This window comes from Perognathus longimembris, chromosome 25, assembly GCF_023159225.1.
Source record: "Perognathus longimembris pacificus isolate PPM17 chromosome 25, ASM2315922v1, whole genome shotgun sequence".
Classification (NCBI taxonomy): domain Eukaryota; kingdom Metazoa; phylum Chordata; class Mammalia; order Rodentia; family Heteromyidae; genus Perognathus; species Perognathus longimembris.
This window is the reverse complement of record NC_063185.1, coordinates 8,642,288-8,663,936: the sequence shown is the minus strand read 5'-3', so window position 1 is coordinate 8,663,936 and position 21,649 is coordinate 8,642,288. Positions and strand designations below refer to the sequence as shown.

Sequence of the window (21,649 nt, the reverse complement as noted above, 5' to 3'; positions counted from 1 at the left end):
TGGGCTTTGTGCCAAGATGGCTGCAAGGTGAGTCTAGCACTTGGGACAGGAAGTGTCAGGCGGCCTCAGGGGGCCAGCTCGACAACTCTGGCTTGCCACATCCGGGCCTGTTCTGAGTCTACACACAACGTTGTGGGTTTCTTGGTCTTCTGTCATCTCTTCCAAATCCACTCATGAGCACAATTAATTACTATTTTTTCCCCCTGCTACTGGAGTTTGAACTCGGGGCTTTGTACTTGCCAGGCACACGCTTGACCACGGAGCCCTATTTTCAGTTCTCCTTGGCACTGGTTCTTCTGGAGATAGCACCTCACTTTTTGCCTGAGCCCACATTTGGACTGCAATCCACCTTCTGTGGGCTTTCCCATCCTAGCTGGGATTCCAGGCATGCACTGGCCACAGCCAACATCTTCCACGGAGATGGAATCTTGTGGGCTTTCCCACGAGGGCTGGCCTCAAGCCAAAATCCTCCTCACCTCAGCCTCCTAACTAGCCAGAATTAGAAGCGTGAGCCACCGTAATCCACGCGGTTGGCTGTCCTCATTTTCCTCACCTGAATTATCATGGCCGTACTCTGTTGCTTGGTGGGGGGGGGGGCAGACAGTGTGAAAATGACACCCCAGGCAGATTCTCTAATGGGGACGAGGCACCTTTGGGCTGTCAGAGGCCATCTGAACATTACAATGTAACTGAGGGCCTGGCAAGATTAGCCACACAGGCAAGTGGCCGTGAGCAGCCCGCGGATAGCTTGTTCGTTCTCTTTTCACCACAGGCCTCACAGCCTAAGGGACAGACGGCCCCCACCCCGGGCCTAAGTGATCACCTGGGATTGCTAAGAACCTTCCAGAGACACAGAAAGGGAAAGGAAGGAATCCAGCAGGATCCGGTGGTCAGTCCTTACCTAAGACTTACCTTCTGTGCCAAGTTGATGTCACTGAGCCATCACCAGGACAAAGACTCCCCGAGTGATTTTCTGCCATGTCAGGGGTCTCCTCCTGTGCTTCCGCATGCCTGTCCCGCCTTCTGGCAGACATCTGGATGCTTTTACAGGGCTGCCTGCCTGGGTTAGCACCATGAACAACACACCCGCCCACTTCCCTCTCCATACCAGCAAGGCAGGTCAGGTGCCCGTACATCTGGCTCCAGCGTTTGCCCCATTCTGACTTGGCACAGATAACCCTTCTGCCAAACCCACAGGATTTCTAAAGCGCAGCCAATCTCCACGCTTTTCTATTTGCTCTAAGGAAAATGATCTTTCAGAACAGAACCCTCTGTATAGTTGGCTTTGCCTACCTGCCCCAAACTACAGGAGAATCAAATTAGGAAGGAAATGCATATATTCGAGTCCCAAGCGATGAGAGGGTGACACAGTCTTGTCTTCTACACTTGGGTGACGGTCAGTTTTTACCCCCTCTCTTTGTAGTGAAGAGGCGTGGTGAGCCTCTAGCAGGGTTTGGGGGTTTGGTTGGGTTTAATTTTGCAGGAGTGGAGCCCATCCTGAATACAAGCCCCACACACCTCCCTGGCTCACGGCTCCCTCCCTGCCCCCCGGGTCTGGGAGTCTGCCCTGTGTTGCTGGGGCAGAAGCAGTGGTGGCCCTGAGGAAACCTCCGCACTTTCGTGTTGGGTGTTGGGTGGCATTCTATATGGTTCACCTTCCTCTCCTCTGCCCTGTGGCAGACGCATTCTCTGGCCTGCCAGATGCTGAGGGAAGCACTTCGTGCAAAAGAATTTGCCAGAAGGCATGACATTAACCACCCTCCCCACCCCCCTTCCTCTTCTGTGTCACTCTAGGCCAGGTTGCTGTGCAGGCTCCTCGTCCTTAGAGAAATACGCGAGCTCCAGCGAGTTCCCCGACGACACCTTGAACTTCATCAAGACGCACCCACTAATGGACGAGGCGGTCCCCTCCATCGTCCACAGACCCTGGTTTCTGAGAACCATGGTGAGGTGAGTGCCAACATGGCCACTGCCACCGTGAAGGGGCTCCACTTCCTCCCTCGCCCCAGCGGCTGGTGCTGAGACACGCCACGCATCCACTGCCACGCCGGGCGTGGACTCGGCCGCCACACGCTGCCAGGCGGGGTGAACGCCCGCCCCATGTTAGTGAGACACTTTCCCAAGCGGGAAGAGCGCCCATCTTCTCAAGGCTAAGTCGTGCACAGGCCTGCTAGCAGTGAAAAGAAAGAGACACATTTCCCTCCAGGTTAGCTCATGGCCCTGACTTGTGCGCATCATGGAGAAGAGGCAAAGGAAAGCCAGCGGACACAAATGTGGGGGCCTGGTGGGTGGGGGTCTCATTGCAAAATGCCTGCCTGTGCGGGCTCAGGTCCTGGCCCCCATCCTAGCTGCCTGAGGGGGTCATTACCAGCCACACAGGAGTCGATTAGCAGTCTGAGAGCATCAAACCACCCGCCTCTGATGAAGGCTTGTTTTCAATAAATGCAGCAAGCTTTCCCAAGTACCACCCTATTTGTGGCCGTGCTATGCAACAAAATGATCATTGACGGCCATTTCTAGTATCCTGACTTGATTGGGACCATGATATGAGATGCAGAAGGGGGCTCCTGGGTTGTCTTCTTAAGACCCGGCCCCACGAGGCCCTTCCACATTCAGAACCCTCACTGCCCCTCTACCTACAGGCAGGAAGTTTTCCAGCCTAGCAGTTTGTGGATGAAGGCATTTCATCTCCCAGGGAGAGCACGGGGGTGATGGCCTTTCATGCTACAAAGAACGTTGAATGGGTTTACTTATTCTTGCCCTCTCAAGAGCAGACTTCAGGGCAGGGACAGCCGCCGAGTGGTTTCAGATGGCCATGACTGTGTTTATGTATTGTGGAACTCGGCCTCTCTCTCCGCTCACATCCTTCCTCCTCCCTCTTGGAGCCGTTCTAATCTTCGGCATCTGGAAAATCCAAGGCCAGCACAGACTGAGATCATTAGTTCCCTGCATCTATTTTTCCTCAGATTATTACTAGAAAGCTCTGTCATCACTGTTTGAAGTGGTAAACGGGGCCCTTGTAATGATAGACTAGCAAGGAGGGGGTTTTTTGTTTGTTTGTTTTTAAAGAACAACAATGTGATCCTGTCATTTTAGATACCGCCTGACCAAAATTGCCGTGGACACGGGCGCAGGGCCCTACCAGAACCACACTGTGATCTTCCTGGGGTCCGAGAAGGGAATCATCCTGAAATTCTTGGCCCGGGTAGGAAGCACTGGTTTCCTAAATGATAGCCTTTTCCTGGAGGAGATGAACGTTTACAACCCAGAAAAGTAAGTGCCATCGGGCCATCCTTTCTTGGTAATTATTTGTGACGTTATTATGAGCCCTGGGCATTGAGAAAAATCAGACTTAAGTTATCATGTGGATTTGAAGTGATTTTTTTTTTCCATGCTGTCTGTAGGATTAGAGACATGAGCCACCAATGCCCGGCTTAATAAAGTTATTTTAACACATACTAATTCTCTTTTCTTCCCTTGCCAGTATGTGCGTGCGTGCGTGTGTGTGTGTGTGTGTGTGTGTGTGTGTGTACGCAGGATGTCCATATTAAGGAAGTGTTCATCCATGAGTCTGTTCATGCTGTCTCCTCGCCCCAGGTGCAGCTACGATGGGGTAGAAGACAAGAGGATCATGGGTATGCAGCTGGACAGAGCCAGCAGGGCCCTGTACGTTGCATTCTCTACCTGTGTGATAAAGGTTCCTCTTGGCCGATGCGAACGACACGGCAAGTGTAAAAAGTATGTATTGGGGGCTCACGAGGACATGGAGGGGCGAGAGAAAGCCCAGGTACCCTGGCTTACTGGCTTCCTCTCGCTGCAGAACCTGCATTGCCTCCCGGGACCCGTACTGTGGCTGGCTGAAGGAGGCCGGCTCCTGCGGGCAGCTGTCGCCATTCGGCAGGTAAGGCCCGCGTGGGGTGGGCACGGCCTGTGGTGGGCCTGTGCCCTCGATGTAGACTGGCTGGGCCTCCCAAACACCCCACCCACCCTCCCACCAGCCCAGGCTACCAAGGCACCTTTCACCCTCACACCCATCACAAGCAGAGAAAGGAGAAACGCGGTTAGTCTCAAAGTATTCCCCAGAGAGAGGGACAAGAAGCATACCCCACATCATCACGGTGGGGAGAGTCGACCTTATTACTAATTGGGCGGTCCATGCATTTGTTTTACGTTTTCTTGGCAGATTTCCAGTAGGTGGGTTAGATCTGACCATGCTTGTGATTTTGTTGCCTTAGCTTTCGATGAAAGCATTCGATTATGCTTGTGTAAATGGCACACCCTAGGTTTAAGAGGGTGAGATGGCACTGAAATGATTTCCGGGTGCATTTTTACTCCAGTGGGCATGACATCTGAAGTCGCATTTGGAAAGTGGTCATTGCATAGGCCTGGTAGGTTGTAGAACTTAAGCCAGGTAGCACATGGCCACACCAAGCTTTCCTGCCACCCAGCCCCTGCTCCGAGCCTCTTCGCGTGTTTTTAAAGAGCAAGACAAACACAAGGGCCTCCCAGATGACTGCCCCGCCCCTCAGTTCCCATAAATAGAATGATAACCATAAAACCTGACCCGTGCAAGGCTAGCCCCCTATATATTAATTCCAACAGCTTTACAAGTAGGGCTGTTGGCTTTCTATCTCATGGTGGGAACTTCTGGATGGAGGAGGAAAGAGCTCAAAGCACAAGGAAGGAAGCTAAGGGAAGGCTTTATCTTCTCTCCTACATTCAATGCAGAAACAAAGCTAGCAGAATTTTTTTCGTAAGCTAGTGTGTGTGTGCACGCGCACACGTGTGCACGTAGTGTGTGTGTATATTGATACTGGGGCTTATGCTGATGGTCTGGGTAATGTCTCTTAGGGTTTTCTTCTCAAGACTGGTTGTCTACCACTTGAGCCCCAATTCTATTTTGGCTTTTTGGGGGGTTCCTTGGAGATAAGAGTCTCCTGGGCTTTCCTGCCCAGTCTGGCTCAGCCTCCTGAGTAGCTAGGATTTCAAGTGGGAGCCACAGGCACCCGACTTTTTGGTGAGCCATTTTTAAAATCAACATAAAACTGCAAAATAGTTCCCACATAGCGTGAATACATATTCAAGAATGTTGTTTCGACTCTGCCTAGAGAATGGCTTTCATTATACCTAGGAATCTTTATCCTTGCAGGATGAGTTTGATATTTTTAATGATATGTTTGTTATCTTGAACTTGTTGCACAAAGGAGGTGCCATTCCACAAATCCTCTCCATCTTCCTAGTTTCATAGGGTGCACATTGAATGTTACCATCGCCTTCACCCCACTTCCTCTATCCATTCATCTCTCTACCCCCACCCCGACCTGTGTCAAATAGCAGCTTCCTGGTATTCATTCTGTTGGACTGTGAGCTTGTTTTCCTGAGGAATGCCACTACTTGAATTTCTCCCCTGCCAATACAAATACCAAATTATGTGAAGTGAAGTAAGTCAGGCCCAGAGAGACAAAAAGGACATGTTTTCTCTGCTATGTGGAAGCTAGAACTAATTTCATAAATGTACAAGTAAACACACACAGGGTTATGTGCAAGTGCACACAAGTGTATTAACTGGAGTTTGGATTTTGCAGAGTTTGATCATTTTAATGAAGCAAAAGACGGTAGAAACTACATATGGTGGGCTATTCAATCCAGGCATGAATTTCAGGACGGTTTTTCTCTATAACTCTACAAATAATCTCTGAAGACAGCCACAAAGTCGAGGCGGTTTGGTTACAATACAGAAGTCAGCAGTAGGTTCTCCTGAAAGGCAGGGTCTCTGTGGATGTTTTTAGGGCGTGCATTAGTGATTTCTGGAATGTGTGCCACCTCGGGTTGCTCCTCAGACACCCCCCCCCACATCCACTGCGATGTGCGCCTTTGAACACTTGCATAGACATATTTTTGCTTGGGGAAAAATAGAGAAAAAGTTCTGGGAGAGCAAAGGTGGTGAATAAGAAAGTAGAAAGTAAAAGACTTCTTTTTAATTTGTAGTCTTCTCTCTGACATCTATGAGGGGGGGTGTTTACACATTCTGACTTTTGAAATGTTTAAGAAATGCTCGGGTTGGGAATGTAGCCTAGTGATAGAGTGCTTGCCTAGCATGCATGAAGCCCTGGATTTGATTCCTTAGTACTACATATGCAGAAAAAGCCGGAAGTGGTAGAGTGCTAGCCTTGAGCAAAAAAGAAGCCAAGGACAGTGCTCAGGCCCTGGGTTCAAGCCCAGGACTGGCAAAAAGAAATGAAAGAAAGAAAGGAAGGAAGGAAGGAAGGAAGGAAGGAAGGAAGGAAGGAAGGAAGGAAGGAAGGAAGGAAGGAAGGAAGGAAGAAAGAAAGAAAGGCTCAGGGAGAGCCTGTGGTTCACGCCTGTAATCCAAGCTGGGCAGGAGGGTGAGATCAGAGGGTGGTGGTGTAAAGCCAGCTCAGCAGGAAAGGTGTTGGGACTCTTATTTTCACTTAATTACCAAAAAGCTCAAATGGCAAAGCACTAGCGTTGATTAGAAAAAGCTAAGGAACAATACCCAGGCCCTGAGTTCAAGCCCCAGTATCAGCACCCAAAAAAATAAAAAGGCACAGAGAAAGATATTGGAGGAAAAAAGGATATAAGTAATCTTCAAACCAATTAACTGCTTGAATAAGGTCTACTTTACTCAATGTTTCAAGCACAACTTCTCTTTGGAGATTGCTATAAGACTCATTTCTCTAAACTTCAGACATCATTTCTTTTTCAAACTATCACCCCTTTTATTTTATTCTTGTACCCACCCCTCAATTTGCCAAACTGTATAACTTTGTTTAGTACAATATAAGAAGACTCTCTCTGGAGTAATAACTCACATTATTTATTGGTTTGTGTCTTTGTTTTTCTTTAAAGACTGGCATTTGAGCAGGACATAGAACATGGCAATACAGACGGCCTGGGAGACTGTCATAGTAAGTCAAGATGTTTCATCTGTGTTTGTCTCTGAGTAAAGATGCTTTTATCAAATAGCATAGAAGTGTTATCTGCCTATCCCACATGTGGGTCTGAATACAGACAACACCAGAACAAGCGACAGAGCACCTCCTTCTCTGTGGAAGGCAGCGGTGTGTGGCGGTAGAGGTCGGCCCTGTCCCTGTTGTTGTGTTCTGCTGGCGCCTGTTCCATTATTCTAATGCTGTGGAGAATATTAATTATAGCAAAACAGCAAGCCCTATCAGCAGTTCCATGAAACAATGACAGTTGACAGTTTTGCTGTTGTTTTTTTTTAAATGTGCTGTTACACTGTATTTTAGCCAAATAACAAAAAGATTGATTATCATGTTCTGGCTTTTTTTTTTTAATTGAGTGGGACTGTTTTATTCTTCTTGAACATATCGACTCACGAAAGTAATTATTTTTCCAAATTAGGTTTATGTACATTACCATTTGAGATAGGAAAATAGTTTGGAAATAACCCATAAGCACAAAGTGATTCTAAATAACCTTGTAATAATAAGTGACTGACTGGCTTATGCTAACCTCAGAGTTAATTTCAAGTATTATTAAATGGGGAGATTTTAGTTACAGCTTTCTACAAAGAATCCTTGTCAAAACTCTGTACATTTGTCCTCAGGACTGATTGGTATTAGCCTTCCAAAAATGCTTTATGAATGCTGATTTATGAATGCCATGTTCTCGGAAAATGTTTGGCTTGTGATGATTTTTTTTAATGTTATATATGCTAAATTCCAAGAAAATTGCATTCAAATGGTATCAATTCCTAAGAAACTAATATTGTATGACTTCCGGTACTTGATTCTATAATGCAAATTCATGAGAAAAGAAAAATCTCTTGTCTTTGTGGTGTGAGTGCTGAAATTTCAGACTCAGTGACATTTTACCTGTCTTCCTTGAATTTTTCTTTTTGTGAGAGATCAGACACAGGCAATAGGCAGCCTTACCTCCAAATTCTTACTCGTGTGTTTTTACTTGCAAATAACATACGTTGCAAAGATTCTTTTGTCGTGTTTTTACGTGTACATTTTTCACACATTGAAAATTAGCATAGACACAGTGTTTGGTCACAGGGCCTCTGTCACATTTACATAGCATCGCTGGTCCTTAATCACCATGTGCCGTGTGTGTGTGTGTGTGTGTGTGTGTGTGTGTGTGTGTGTTCATGGCTATCTTATTAGCTGATCCTTGTGAGCCATTTTTTTATTTTTGCCAGTCCTGGGGCTTGAACTCAGGGCCTGGGCACTGTCCCTGGCTTCCTTTTGCTCAAGGCTAGCACTCTGCCACTTGAGCCACAGTACCACTTCCGGCTTTTTCTCTTTACATGGTGATGAGGCATTGAACCCAGGGCTTCATGCATGCTAGGCAAGCACCCTACCGCTAAGCCACCTTCCCAGCCCCTTGTGAGCCATCTTTTTTATCATACTTTTTATGATCTAGTGGTATAAGCATCTGTAGAAAATAGAGATGTCCATTTGTATGGGATCAGGAAACCGGGAGAATGTGGTCATGGACACCCCTATGTCTATAAAGTGTCCGCTGTACCTGTAAGCTTGGGGTCCTCAGACAGAGGGACCTTGGGAAGCCTTTGTATCTAATGCCTGGGAGACCCAGAGGCTCCAGCCCAGGGCAACTCCAGCAGTGATGGCTGTGTGTTTGCTAGTTTGCTCCTCCTTTGTCCATACCAGTGAGGCACTCAGGGCGCCTTCTCCGGACAGGACCTTCCTAAGGGCCCAGCCTTCCCCACGCTCCTTCCTGAAGGAGCAAGGAGGGCTTGAGTTAGAACACACCTCTTCACACCTATGTATCCACTTAGCCATACCAGGACTCTTGAACAGGACTTGAAGAGGAGATCTTCGGGTGCCAGTGTCATGCTAGTAGTAAGGATGTAGGTTTGGAGTTTTCCTTTGATTTCAGGGCTTTGTGTATGGCAATGGTCATCTCCTCCCGGCATGGTGCTGAGGGAAAGGAAGAGACCTGCACCCACCACGCCCCTTTGGGGGCGTGGCCTGTGGGCTTGAGGTCTCAGAACTACATGTCCTAGCAGCAACCATTGCCTCTGCTATCGCTTGGGTTTTCTCTACTTGTGAGGTGGAATGAGCACGAAGTGTGGGAACCAGATTGAGTTCCAGAGCCCTAAGTTCCTAGCAGGAACTTGAAAGCACTTCCTCAGGGCTGGGATTGCGTGTTCCATAGCTCCAATAGCTCAGACCCTGCAGAGCGCCAAACAGTAAAGTAACTGCCTCCTCCCTTTTGTTTTTCAGATTCCTTCGTGGCCCTGAATGGTAAGGAAGATATTACTGTCATAATTTAATATCAGTGGGAATCTAGCTGAGAAAATCCTCTCTCATTAATCCTTTCCCCTATCTTCAAACCCTAGATTTCTTTTTAATTAATTTTTTTTATTCCTCATTATTTTTTTATAGACATTTCAACTCCTCCACCGGATCATGAAATGTCTTACAACGCAGTTTATGGTCAGTTTAATTGATGCATATACAATATTCTTTTTTAATTCTTTAAATCCACTTTAACCCTACGGTAGTTCATAGTCTTCATTCCTAAACATCACAGGCCAGATCGTTTTTTGTTAGTTCAGGGCCCCAATTCACTAAAATTATTTATAGGTCTAGACTCTGTGATGCTTCGGTTATCCCCCTGCTTGTAAGACACGGTTGACGTGTGAGTCCTAAATTTTTAATCCACATGACATGAAATATGCCAACGTCTAGGAATTTGATGAACAGATTTAATGAGTTCTTGAGGGAGAAGAAACTGGATGTGCCTAAATCTATCCAATAAGGGACTCGCGTTTATAGCTACTAGATTGTAGCTCCTTATCAGGTAGTGAATGCTACCTACCAGGCATTTATCCTGCCTGTCAAGGTAAAATACTTCCACAAGATGAAGTCTACATAAGGTACAGGCACCCGGTTCTTATGAAGCAAACCTTTCCACTGTAGTTTCAAACTGGCCCTCGAAATTTAAGCTCACAAAGAGTGGGTGAACATCTAAGCACATTTTCAGCAAGATTCCTTTAGGATACGTTTGAGGAAGAGGGACACACTTGAAGGTAGATAAGTAGGATTTATCCCATCGTCCACAATCTGAAATACACAGCCCTATGTTTATTACTCAAAAGTAGAAGCATAGCTGTTCTATTCAGAGTACCCTCCCTCCCACCAAAGGTCGATGGACGTGTGCTTTTTTAAGAATAAGACCTCCGTCAGCAAACTTAACCTTCTGAGTTCTCGTGAGAGCTACAAGCTCAGCCATTTGTAGAGGCTGTATGTTTAAAAGACGTAATAAAGCAGTAGTTACAGGACAGTCATCCAACAGAGAGGCAGGTAATTTTAAAAAGTGGAAGAGATTAAAGAAAGGAAGAAAAATCAAAATGATCTGGCTTCAAGATGGCCACGAAGGTGCCCGGGCATTCCCCGTAGGTAAATGCACACTTCCTGGGTCTGATGAGCAAAAGGACGAAAGCCTCTTTGAAGTCTTGAAGACTGTCTTACACACTGGAGCTGTGTGGACAGTACAGGTGTCTTCCTGGCTTCTCCTGACATGAGGCAAGGGTGCAGGAAAGGAGCCCTCAGAATTCATCCTCTTTCACATCCTTTCATCTGCAATTCAAACTAGAAAATCGAACTCCAAAGACTAGGGGGAAGGGGGAAATGACTTGGGAGGCAAATGTCATCGAGCTTCACCTGAGCCCTTGGAAAGAAAAGCCAGTTAGCATCTGCCCTTTGCCAGCAACCTAACTTCACGGTCATTTCCAAGGATTGAACCATCTCCATTGGATATTGAGAAATTCAGACCCTGAAACGAATTGAACTGGCGATCTCATCAGTTGTACCGAGACTCATTTTTTTTTTAACTCCCAGGGAATTCTTTCATAGAGATCGAATAATTAAGCCCAGGGATGCTCTTTAGGAGCCGAAGTCATTCTGCACCCCGTGTATCTGATTTCTTTTTCAAAGGGAAGCCAGTTATTAATTCTCCCATATTAACACTTGAAAGGACAGGACCCATTTCCCCCACAGCTCTTGATCTGTGGTGTCTGTGATGGAACACCAGAGGAGTGCTGGCTCTTTCAGCTAATAATGATCCTGTCTGTTTGGGGCTGCATCTTCTTAGGACGTGGTTAAGTGATTAATGGGCCTTCCAAGCAGTACTTAAAAGCTATAGAAGACTTGTAGGTAGATAGACAGGAAGGGTTAAGTGGATGGTTGGACAGATAGACAGACCGACGGATGGATGGACGGATAGATGAATGGAGAGATAGACAAATAGATGGATGAATAGATAATTATGATATTATGTAACATTGACTTTTACAGGAAGTGCTTTCTTGCAGTTAATAAGCCGTGAAGATATTTGATTAATTGATCCAGCATTTACTTGTTGATTTCCTTCTTTATGCCAGCCTCTTGGAATAGGCAAAAGATTTGTAGCATTAGAGGAAGGACAAAATGTCTTTTTTTTTTTTTTAATGAGCACAAAGATATGGAAGTCAAAAGTGCACCTGCATTGTTTCTGTCAAGTGCAGATCCCGTAGACTAGCAAACCACAAAACCAGACCAGGAAAAGGATCCGAATTTTACGTTGGCAAAAGCTCAGGGCAACACTTGCTACCTACACAAGAACCGCTTTTAGTGAATTGGGCCCTGAATGTGTTCCTTCTGTCTTCCTCTCTGTATCGATTTCGTGTCTCCTTTTTTACCTCTAATTGGCTACAATCATTGCTACTAGATTAGATGGAAGGGCTGCTAACCTGTAGAATCACAATGACTTGTAGATGTAGAGAAACAACATGGTGCATTAAAGTTAACTTTCTAATATGTCTGCCTGTTCCTTTATTTCTGAAGGAAAATATTGTGTGAGTTCTCTTTATGAGATGTAGCCTTCCCTATCAGAGTGTATGTCAATCTGTTGGCATACCCTAATAGAGAAAAACATCTCAAGAATGATTTCCCCACATCACCAGTGCTATTTTTACAGTCTCTTAGGCAATGCCTGGTAACAATAGTGCCTCTAAAAATCAAATGATAAGAAGATATATGAATACCTTTTTTATAACAATTCTTAAGGATAGAAAGGTGTTTTTTGTTTGTTTGTTTTTGTTTTTTTTTTTGCCAGTCCTGGGCCTTGGACTCAGGGCCTGAGCACTGTCCCTGGCTTCTTTTTGCTCAAGGCTAGCACTCTGCCACATGAGCCACAGTGCCCCTTCTGGCCATTTTCTGTATATGTGGTGCTGGGGAATCGAACCGAGGGCTTCATGTATGGGAGGGCAAGCTCTCTTGCCACTAGGCCATATCCCCAGCCCAGAAAGCTTTTAATGCACATTCTGATCTCAAATTAAGGATCACTGCTTAGTTGGGTAGTGGTGTGGGGTTGGGTTTTTGTTTTGTTTTGTTTTTGTCAGGCATGGAGCTTGAATTCAAGACCAGGGCACCACCATCCCTGAACTAATTTTGCTCAAAACTAGTACTGCTCCATATACAGTGCCACTTCCGGCTTTCTGGTGGTTCATTGGAGATGAGAGTCTCACGGACTTTCCTGCCCCGGCTGGCTTGGAACTGTGATCCTCAGATCTCAGCCTCCTCAGTGGCTAAGGTGACAGGTGTGAGCCACCAGTGCCTGGCTTGGTGTTTTGTTTTGTTTTGTTTTGTTTTGCCAGCCCTGGGCCTTGGACTCAGGGCCTGAGCACTGTTCCTGGCTTCTTTTTGCTCAAGAGCTAGCACTCTACCACTTGAGCCACAGCGCCACTTCTGGCTGTTTGCTGTATATGTGGTGCTGGGGAATCGAGCCCAGGGCTTCATGTATACGAGTCAAGCACTCTTGCCACTAGGCCATATTCCCAGCCCCACCTGGCTTGTTTTTAATGTGGCAGTTCTAAAATTTTTGAGAAATCAGGTGTTGCTTCCTCAGATTTAAGTTTTAATTCCCCGCTAGCACGCGTTCCGTACGATTCCACATCTCCTGCCGTGCTGGGTTATTTGTTTTGCCCCTTTTGAGTAAAGGAGATGCATGGTTTCTCTAGATTTACATATAGAAAGTCGAGGTGCGGTGGGTAGGACGCTCACACTCGAGCAGTAGGAAGAAGAGCCCGATTTCTCACATTTGTGCACGACATTCTCCTACCTAACTACCATCTGGCCCACATTAATTTCCTCTCCTAGCCGTAGCTTTCCATTACCAATGACTTTTCCATGTATTTGCAGCATATGGTCCAGGAGATTTTTTTTCTACAGAAAATGTGTCCCTTGGGCATATATTTCCCCTAGATTATCATATTAAGAAATGTTCTCCCTAAACCGTACTTATGGCATTACCATAAAATTGCCCCCTTGAACAGAGTTAAATGGAAAGCGCTCAAAATGTCCATGAATTCAGGTAAAAGACATTCTTGCTACTTGACAGGAAGGTTTGGTACTGTGGGTGGTCCCCCCCCCCAACACACACACACACTACCTCCATCCTTTTCTCCTTCTCTTCCTTCAAAGCTATTTCTAATCACTTTCTTATGCCAAGTCCTGGGTTTTTCTCCTGGCTTAGCCATCTACTTCATTCTGTAAGCTGCCTTGAATCCCACATGTGAGGTTACATTTTAGACCTCAATGGAAACAAACAAAACAGAAAGGAAGAAAATGGTGTTTTCTCATTTCCCAGGCTGATTTCCCTGACCCTGCTCCCTTATCAGTCTGGCAAGATGAAGGGGTGAGAGGCACAAACACAAAAGCCAAAGAGTCCAGTTGCAAACATTTCTGAGTCTTAAGTGAACGTATTTTTAGCAGCAGGATATGAGGCCAACTGTTTGCAACAACAAAACCATTTAAGAGGCGAGTTTTTGAAGCAGTCTGGGAGCCACGAGGTTCGGTGCAGGCAGTGACTTAGAAACAAAAGTTATTTGGAAAACACGCCATCTGTCATTGTACAAAAGACATTCAGGTCCCCAGAAAGACCCAGTCATTAGGATTAGAGAGGACTTGCGTGCCTTTATCCTGAGTATCTATGTTTCCCGGGGCCAGTGTTCTGTGTGTCGCATCCACGGAGCTGGAATCCCCCCCTAGGCTGCAGTACGGGGAGTCCCCACAAGTCTTCCCAAAGCGCTGATTGCACGTGCAACTGTCCCGAGGCCTTCGCAGGAACTGCCCAGCCATAGGGGCCCGAACTCCCAGCCTGGCTATTCCTCCGGCCTGCCCCCTAGCTTGACCTCACTCCAGCCAGGGAGACTTCAGACACAGGCTGTTTGTCCCTAACTGTATTTGTGATGAAAACAGGGCGCACCAGCCCCCTCTGGCCCAGTACCACCTCGTCCGACTCGGCGACTCGCGAGGGGTTCGAGTCTAGGGGAGGCATGCTGGACTGGAAAGACTTGCTGGAGTCACCGGGCAGCTCCGACCCCCTGGGGGCCGTGTCCTCCCGTAACCACCAGGACAAGAAGGGTAAGGCCTTGGAACTGCCCCTGGGCCTCTGGGGGTGGGGGCGGGGAGGAAAGGAGGGGAACGAGAGGGGAGGGCGTGTGACTGTTTCCAGCTGCCCCCCTCACGCCACGCCACCGCCACATGGAACCACTGCGAAGCCACACATCACAAATTAACACCCTCTGGAACATTCTCCACTCGGGGTGACACTGGCCCCTGCCCACTCCTATGATGGGATTTGGGGGGGGGGGGGTTGGGGGGCACGTAGCAGTTAGGGGGGTCTGCTTTCCCAGCATGTCACAGAATGCAGGGTGTGGGTGTTGGCAAGTGAATGCGATCAGAGTAAGAGGTCATTAATCAGGGAAGTGAGAAATAGCAGGGAAGTCTTGTTCTTTATTTCTTCTTTTTGGCCGTTGATTCTCTCTCTTAGAGAGAGCATGGGGTTGAATTTGAATGTGGCCGTGGTCCTGGCTTGCGGCTACTGTAATTGTCCCCACTGAGGCCACCGGCTCCAACAAAAAATATGTTATTTGATCCAGCAGAATTGCTGTGCATTTGTACCCGGCAGGAAAGGCAACTGGGTGGAATCAAAGGGACCCCACTGTGAGCTGTTTTCCCCCCATTTCCCTCGGTCTCTCTCTGCCCGGTCACAGACAGGAAATGTCCTCTCCTTCTCGCCCCATTGGCGACTCGCGGTGACACTTCCTACTTCAGCTGCAGCTGCAGCCCAAGAGGCTCCCGCTTGTCCCCAAACCGGCCTTGTAAATCCGGAGACTCAAAAGCCCAGTTATGTGGCTAAGCCAGTCACCCCATCCATATATATTTTTTTTAACTTTATCTAGATAAAATATTTTTTGGACAGGCTCTAATGCTTTCTGATTTTTTTTGTGGGGGGACAGGACTGGGACTTGAACTCACGGCCTAGGCACTGCGCCGCTGAGCTTCTTTTTACTCAAGGCCATGAGCCACAGCTCTACTTTACACTTTTTTGGCAGTAAGAGTCTCAGACTTTCCTGCCTGGGTTGGCTTTAAACTCTGATCCTCAGATCTCAGCCCCTTGAGCAGCTAGGATGACACACATGAACTATGACAACCCAGTTTTGTTTTGTTTTTTGGTCAGTCATGAGGCTTGAACTCAGGGCCTAGGCGCTATCCCTGTGGTCTTTTTGCTCAAGGCTAGCACTCTACCATTTGAGCCACAGCGCCACTTCTGGTTTTCTGGAGATAGGAGTTTCGCAGACTTTCCTGCCCCAGCTGGCTTTGAACTGAGATCATCAAATCTCAGCCTCCTGAGTAGTTAGGATAACAGGTGTGAGCCACTAGCACCCAACCTTTTGTTGTTGTTTTAATGAGTGCACTGGACAATCAGCTTCCCTATTTCCTGGGCCTAGATGCCAACTTCCGCACCCCCAATCATCTCCTGTGCTACCTCGATTTCAAGGAAAGAAAGAAAAAGTAGATGAGATCCCTTCAGCATATGTGTGTGTATGTGTGTGTGTGTGTGTGTGTGTGTGTGTGTGTTGGAGGGAGAAAGCCTGGGGCTTTCCCCAGGCTGGACTCCCACCGTCCAGTGCATCCTTGATTGTGATGTGTGGTCTCCAGTGGTTCCTGAAGAGACATTTAGTAAAATAAATTTAAAAAACAAAACAAAACACTTTGTGTGCCCAGCCCACTTTCCTAGAAAGACAGCCTTTCTAGGAAAACATCAAATAGGTCAGCCAAACGCTAGCTTGTTTCTTTTCACTGTGGGGACTGGGGTCCAATTAATGCTTGGACAGGCTGTGGTAAAGTTCGGCGTGGCGTGTCCCCCGTGGTCCCGTTGGGAGGACCGACGGCGCTGGAAGCAGTATTCACATTGCCAGGCAATGGTGGCAGAGGCGACTGACGCATGCGTGTTTTCACATGATCACTGTTCTCGTGCTTGGGGCTCCTGGCCTTGCCCTATCAAATCAAGAGTTCCCCGTTCCACAACCGGGCAGACGATGGATGGGGCAACGCCAGTGACTGGTTATGCAGAAATAAAAAAAAAAAAAAAAAGACAGCCCTGAATGTACCTCTCTCACCATGATTTTTTTTATGCACTTATTTCTTTTGTGTTGTGATTTTGATTTCTTTTCCCCCCCTCTGCTCCAAATGATTTTCTTGTTCACTGTCTGTGATTTGTTCCGGCCCTCTGTTTCCTTCTGTCCCTGCCCAGCCCTGTGACTGGTGGTGGCCTTGCTCGGTTGGAAAGGTCTGGTGCCTTTTCTGACGTCATGATAGTCCCCTCCCCCAGCCAGTCTGTCTCCTTGCTTTCTCTCCCGCTGGCGTTGGTGCTTGAGCGATGTCACATGTGTGTGAGCTCCCCTGGGGGAAGGAGGACATGCGTGGAGCCTCGGATCTGTGTTCTGCCCCTCTGGGTTGACCGTCTCATGGGAATGTGACATTTGTGTGCTCCAGCTTTGGGGCTGGGGAGGGCTGGATACACTCTGGAATTGTTCCTAAAACACCTCACACCTCCTCTGCCCCGCAGAGAGGAGCCGGGCCCTGATGCCCTTTCTATTCTGGCCACTAGAAATTGGAAAAAACACAAACAAACAAAAGGCCCAGAGCAGAGCAAGTTCCGCTCAGCCTGGTCCCCAGGTCATGGTCCCCGGCCCCACATTTCCAGAGTGTATTGGCTTCCCCTCCCTCGCTCTTTCCCTCGCTGTCTTTGATCTTGATTTAATCCGTGCGTCCCTCACATCCTGTCAAAGCACTGTCCTCGCCCCGTCTGAACCCCTTCTGCTGCCATTGTTCTGAGCTCCCCTTCTCCCCCTTCTCCAGACAGCAGCCCCACCCCTCTGCCCCTTGTGGAATATTCCAAGGCCCTTTCCTTCTTCACTCTGAGTAGGGATCCTATGCTGTAGGGGTATGACGCTATACGGGTCCCATGCTATAGGGGTTCCATGCTATAGGGGCCCAATGCTCTATGGGTGTAGTTGCACTAAGGAAGCACGGGAAGAGACCTACAGGGACCACAGAAGCATGATCATAGAAAATGGCATCCTTTTCTGTCTGGGTAACTGGCCTGGCCTTCCATCACCTTGTTGGCCTTGCCTCCTGTATCTTGTTCCTGCTGCTTTTCTTTAAAAACTACTTGGATCTCTTTCAAGCTCAGAATGTTTAGTTATACACACACACACGCACACACACACACACACACACACACACACAGCCACTGTCTTTATCTCTGGGTCCCACAATGTCTGGAACCTCAGAGAGAACCCTTTAATCACTAACTCGGATAAATTAAATGCAGCCCCAGACTTGACACATCTAATATAATATATATATATATATACATACATACATACATATATGTGTATATATATATATATATATATATATATATGAAGGGGTTGTAATTATACAAAATCAGAAAGAAAAACAAGTTTATTTGTCCATGTGGCTTATTCCCCAACATGCCTCCCATTAGCAAAAGAAATAGTGTTTTCTTTTCTTTTTTCTTTCTTCTTTTCTTTTTTTTTTTTTTAGGTTAAACAATCCTGAGAGTAAATGGTCACTTATCTCTCTCATTTCTCACCCAAAGTCACAGCAGTACACAACCCGATTGGCACGTGGAAATTCACGGAGAGGGATCATTCAGGTCCTGAGCCATCAGGACATCTGATGACATAAACAGGGAAGGCTGTGGCTGGCCTGATGGGTAGGAGGAAGTCCCTGACTGCAGACCGGCACTGGTAGAGGTCTCAGGAAGCAAGTGGAATAGTAACTGGAGAGAGAGAGGCTGCTCGCAGCCTTGTCGTATGCTTACTATACATGGGGGGAAGCTTTAACGTGAGATAGGACAGCTTCATACAGTCAAAGAGATGTGTTCATTAACCGATAAGGAAAAGAGAAACAGAGAACATGGAGACTTGGACCAAATCCCTTAGAAAAAGGTACAGCAAACGTTGGCGATGTTTTAATTGACGTCCAAGCTTAGTTAGGGCAATGAAATTCCAGTAAGATACATAAGGTCGATAATGCGTTCATTCGGCCATACGTGATGTCACAGTCCCAAATGTGGATCAGAGTTCGCCACCAATCACCGTTATTATCATCGTTGTTTTGTTGTCTTATCAACTTTTCCCCAGCTGTCCTCTCACACTCCTGCCTCTGCCTTCTGAGTAGCTGGGATTACAGGTGTGTACTACCACATTCGGCTAACAAGGCTCTTATTTCTTTAATGCACTTGTATCTCCCCAGTATCTCCAAGTGGGTGAGTAGCACCTAACATCGCATGGTTTGGGGTCTCGAGAAGTCATGGCCTTCAAGTATATGAAGTCATGTGGAGGAAATGTAGCTCTTTTCCTTTCTGTCTTACTCCGCTTATGTCAGGAAATGAGTCTTTGGTACTTTGCCATTAATCACTCTAAACTTGCTTCTTGTCCTGATGACAAAGAGAACAGACTTTTACTGGTTCTTTATTCTGAAGTTAGATCTAGCTTAGAATCCACCGTGACTCCATTTGGTTAATTTTCTTTTTATGGAAATGGACAACCAAGTCTATTCATAAGAATGAGTATCAGGTTTCCATCTGAGACTCAGTTGAGAGGCAACTTAAATATGAGATAAATAGCAAGACACCACAGAAACATAAAATCGTTAAGAGTGTGATAGAGATGACTTATCAGTCTGATTAAAATTGCAGTATTGATCGTTGACTGGCTCAAGTTTGGGTGTAAAAGCTGTCGTGAAACAATTAAAATGAGGATTCAACCTTACTGAGCACCTTGCCTATGACATTTGCCAGTAGATTCGTAACAGCCCATCCCCCATGGCACCGGAGAGCCAGTCTCAGCAATAACGTAACCCAGGGTATCCCTGATTCTTTGCCAGCTAGCAAGCTTTGTTTGTGTTTAAGAAGAGAAGTTTGGGGGCTGGGGATATGGCCTAGTGGCAAGAGAGCTTGCCTCGTATACATGAGGCCCTGGGTTCAATTCTCCAGCACCACATATACAGAAAACGGCCAGAAGTGGCGCTGTGACTCAAGTGGCAGAGTGCTAGCCTTGAGCAGAAGGAAGCCAGGGACAGTGCTCAGGCCCTGAGTCCAAGGCCCAGGACTGGCCAAAAAAAAAAAAAAAAAGGAGAGAAGTTTGGTCAAACTTTAAAAATCCCATTTTTTAAAGAAAAAATGATATTGGGCTACAAAGGAATGAGCTACTCTAGACCTGTTTTAAAAATGTGGCAACTTTCCCAGGCACTGGTGGCTCTGCCTATCCTCCTAGCTACTCAGGAGGCTGAGATCTGAGGGTCACGGTTTGAAGCCAGCCCAGACAGGAAAGTCTGTGAGACTCTTCGCTGCAATGAACCACCAGAAAATCAGAAGTGGTGTTGTGGCTCAAAGTGGTAGAGTGCTAACCTTGAGCCGAAAAGCTCAGGGACAGCAGCCAGGCCCTGAATTCAAGCTCCACAACAGACAATGACGACGACAACAAAAATTGGCCATTTCTTTCTACATACCAGTAGGGACTACAGCTAGTTTACAACTCGATTACAGCTAGTTAGTATCAGATGGCTTTTCCTTATCCCTTGGACTCTCCGTCATGAGTCCCAAGTTCAGAGCCAGCCTGACTGTGCTAGCAGAGCAAGAAATCCCATTTGGGGTGAGAATGTGGGCTGAGAGCCTTTTAACACTGCAGTGCTGAAAATCCACTGGATGTGGCTTGAAAGCCAGCTGGATCTCTCCCACAGAGAAAGGTAATTTCTTGCCTCCTATAAAGTCATACATAAGTGATTTTATGTATGGAGAAAATTACTGTCCTGATGACAGTAATACAGGAAGAAAAATAGGCCTCCCTGCTCTGCCTGACTCCTAAACTTGGGCTGGATTTTCTCTGCCGTTTCCTTAGGAGTGAACATTACTACAAACAAACATGTTTTCGGAAGCATCTCCCATCAAATCTGTCACCAGTGTGAGGCTGGAATTGCAATGCCAGTAAGGAGTTCACGTCCGGGCTAGAGGTAGAGGCAAAGACCGCGCCTGTCCGAGGCCAAATGCTGGCAACATTTTTGTGGCCACCTTACCACACATGGCAGGCTTTGAGAACAGACACTGGACAACCAAAAGCACCTTTTCTAGTCCTTTCCTTCAGTACTAACATCACAGAAGCAACAGGAGCAAAGTTGGAGTGGAGAGGGGCAAAAATAGGACATATATCCCACACTTTCATGGCAAGGCTGACCTTGTTGTGGTGGTGGTGTTTACTTAAACAGTTTGAGCTTTGTTGTTGTTAATAAAAACAACTCATGCCAGGCTGATTGCATCCCTTTTATAAATGAAACCTGTAATATCATTTAGACTTGTTAGTGGAGCAAGACAGTCTCAGACTTTAAAGAAGGGAGTTTGTCTGATGGGGTGTGTTGTACCGCTGCTACAAGGGTGCCTACTTTCTGGAAATTAACTGAATCTAGTAGTGAAAGCTACATGTAAGATCAGAGGCAAGGACTACAAAGAGGTGGGAGATTGGTTCCTTTTGTTCCAGAACCCTTTTGAGTGAGAATCCATTTTCTTTTGGAGGGTTACATGGAAAATCTCTTGCCAAGCTTCTAAGAAATCAAGAATATAAACTGCTGTTTGTGGTGGCTTATGAAACACAAAATTAAAAAAAAAAACAACTGTAAAGGTGATATACACAGGTGTTAACAGTTACATAAGTAAGGTATGAGTGTATTTCTCTTTGAACAGTATTACCCTCTCCCTCATTTTCTCCCATCTTAAAAATCTTGAGATTTTAGTATAAGACTACATTTTTGTTTGTCATTTGTGCTAGAGCTGCCCTGTACCGATGCAATATCATTTTTATAACTGTCCCTTCAAACAGTCTAACTTCCCAGAAGTTACAAATATAGCTAATATTCATGGAAGCATTGGAAAGGTCTGGATAAGGAGTTGGGGGGGGGGTTATGACATGTTATATTATAATGTCTGAGTACTGTCTTTATAAATACTGACAGAAAACAGAATCATCTCTTAGTGTAAGTACATCTCAAACTTAATATGGGCCATGATTAAACTAAGCATCCTATAAATAAGCATCTCTTGACTCCCTGTGACTGCTCAAGAGGTGCTGGTAACTTTCTCTACGAGGGTAGGAGAGCCAGTCTCTGATTACAGGTACCCTTGAATGCTTAGAAAGCTACAGTAACCCATGCCAGAGAAATTTAAAAAATGGAAAAATGTTCTGAAAAAAATGTTATGCCCAGACGAGGGCTTGAACTCTGGG

General features: G+C 46.5%; 1 protein-coding gene across 6 annotated transcripts in view; it reads left to right on the top strand.

The window, feature by feature from the left end:
• The window catches only part of Sema6a (semaphorin 6A), a 113,297-nt gene that overhangs the window by 80,169 nt on the left and 11,479 nt on the right, over positions 1-21,649 (top strand). For 3 of the 6 annotated variants that reach the window (XM_048334382.1, XM_048334378.1, XM_048334379.1), the window contains 8 exons: positions 1,795-1,950; positions 3,097-3,273; positions 3,598-3,738; positions 3,821-3,901; positions 6,871-6,929; positions 9,237-9,257; positions 9,399-9,449; positions 14,256-14,420. In XM_048334382.1, coding sequence (XP_048190339.1) covers positions 1,795-1,950; positions 3,097-3,273; positions 3,598-3,738; positions 3,821-3,901; positions 6,871-6,929; positions 9,237-9,257; positions 9,399-9,449; positions 14,256-14,420 — 851 coding nt within the window. Of the gene's footprint in view, positions 1-1,794; positions 1,951-3,096; positions 3,274-3,597; positions 3,739-3,820; positions 3,902-6,870; positions 6,930-9,236; positions 9,258-9,398; positions 12,072-12,304; positions 12,469-14,255; positions 14,421-21,649 lie in introns of those variants that run through there. The other 3 variants (XR_007209178.1, XM_048334380.1, XM_048334381.1) reach the window with 3 other exon arrangements.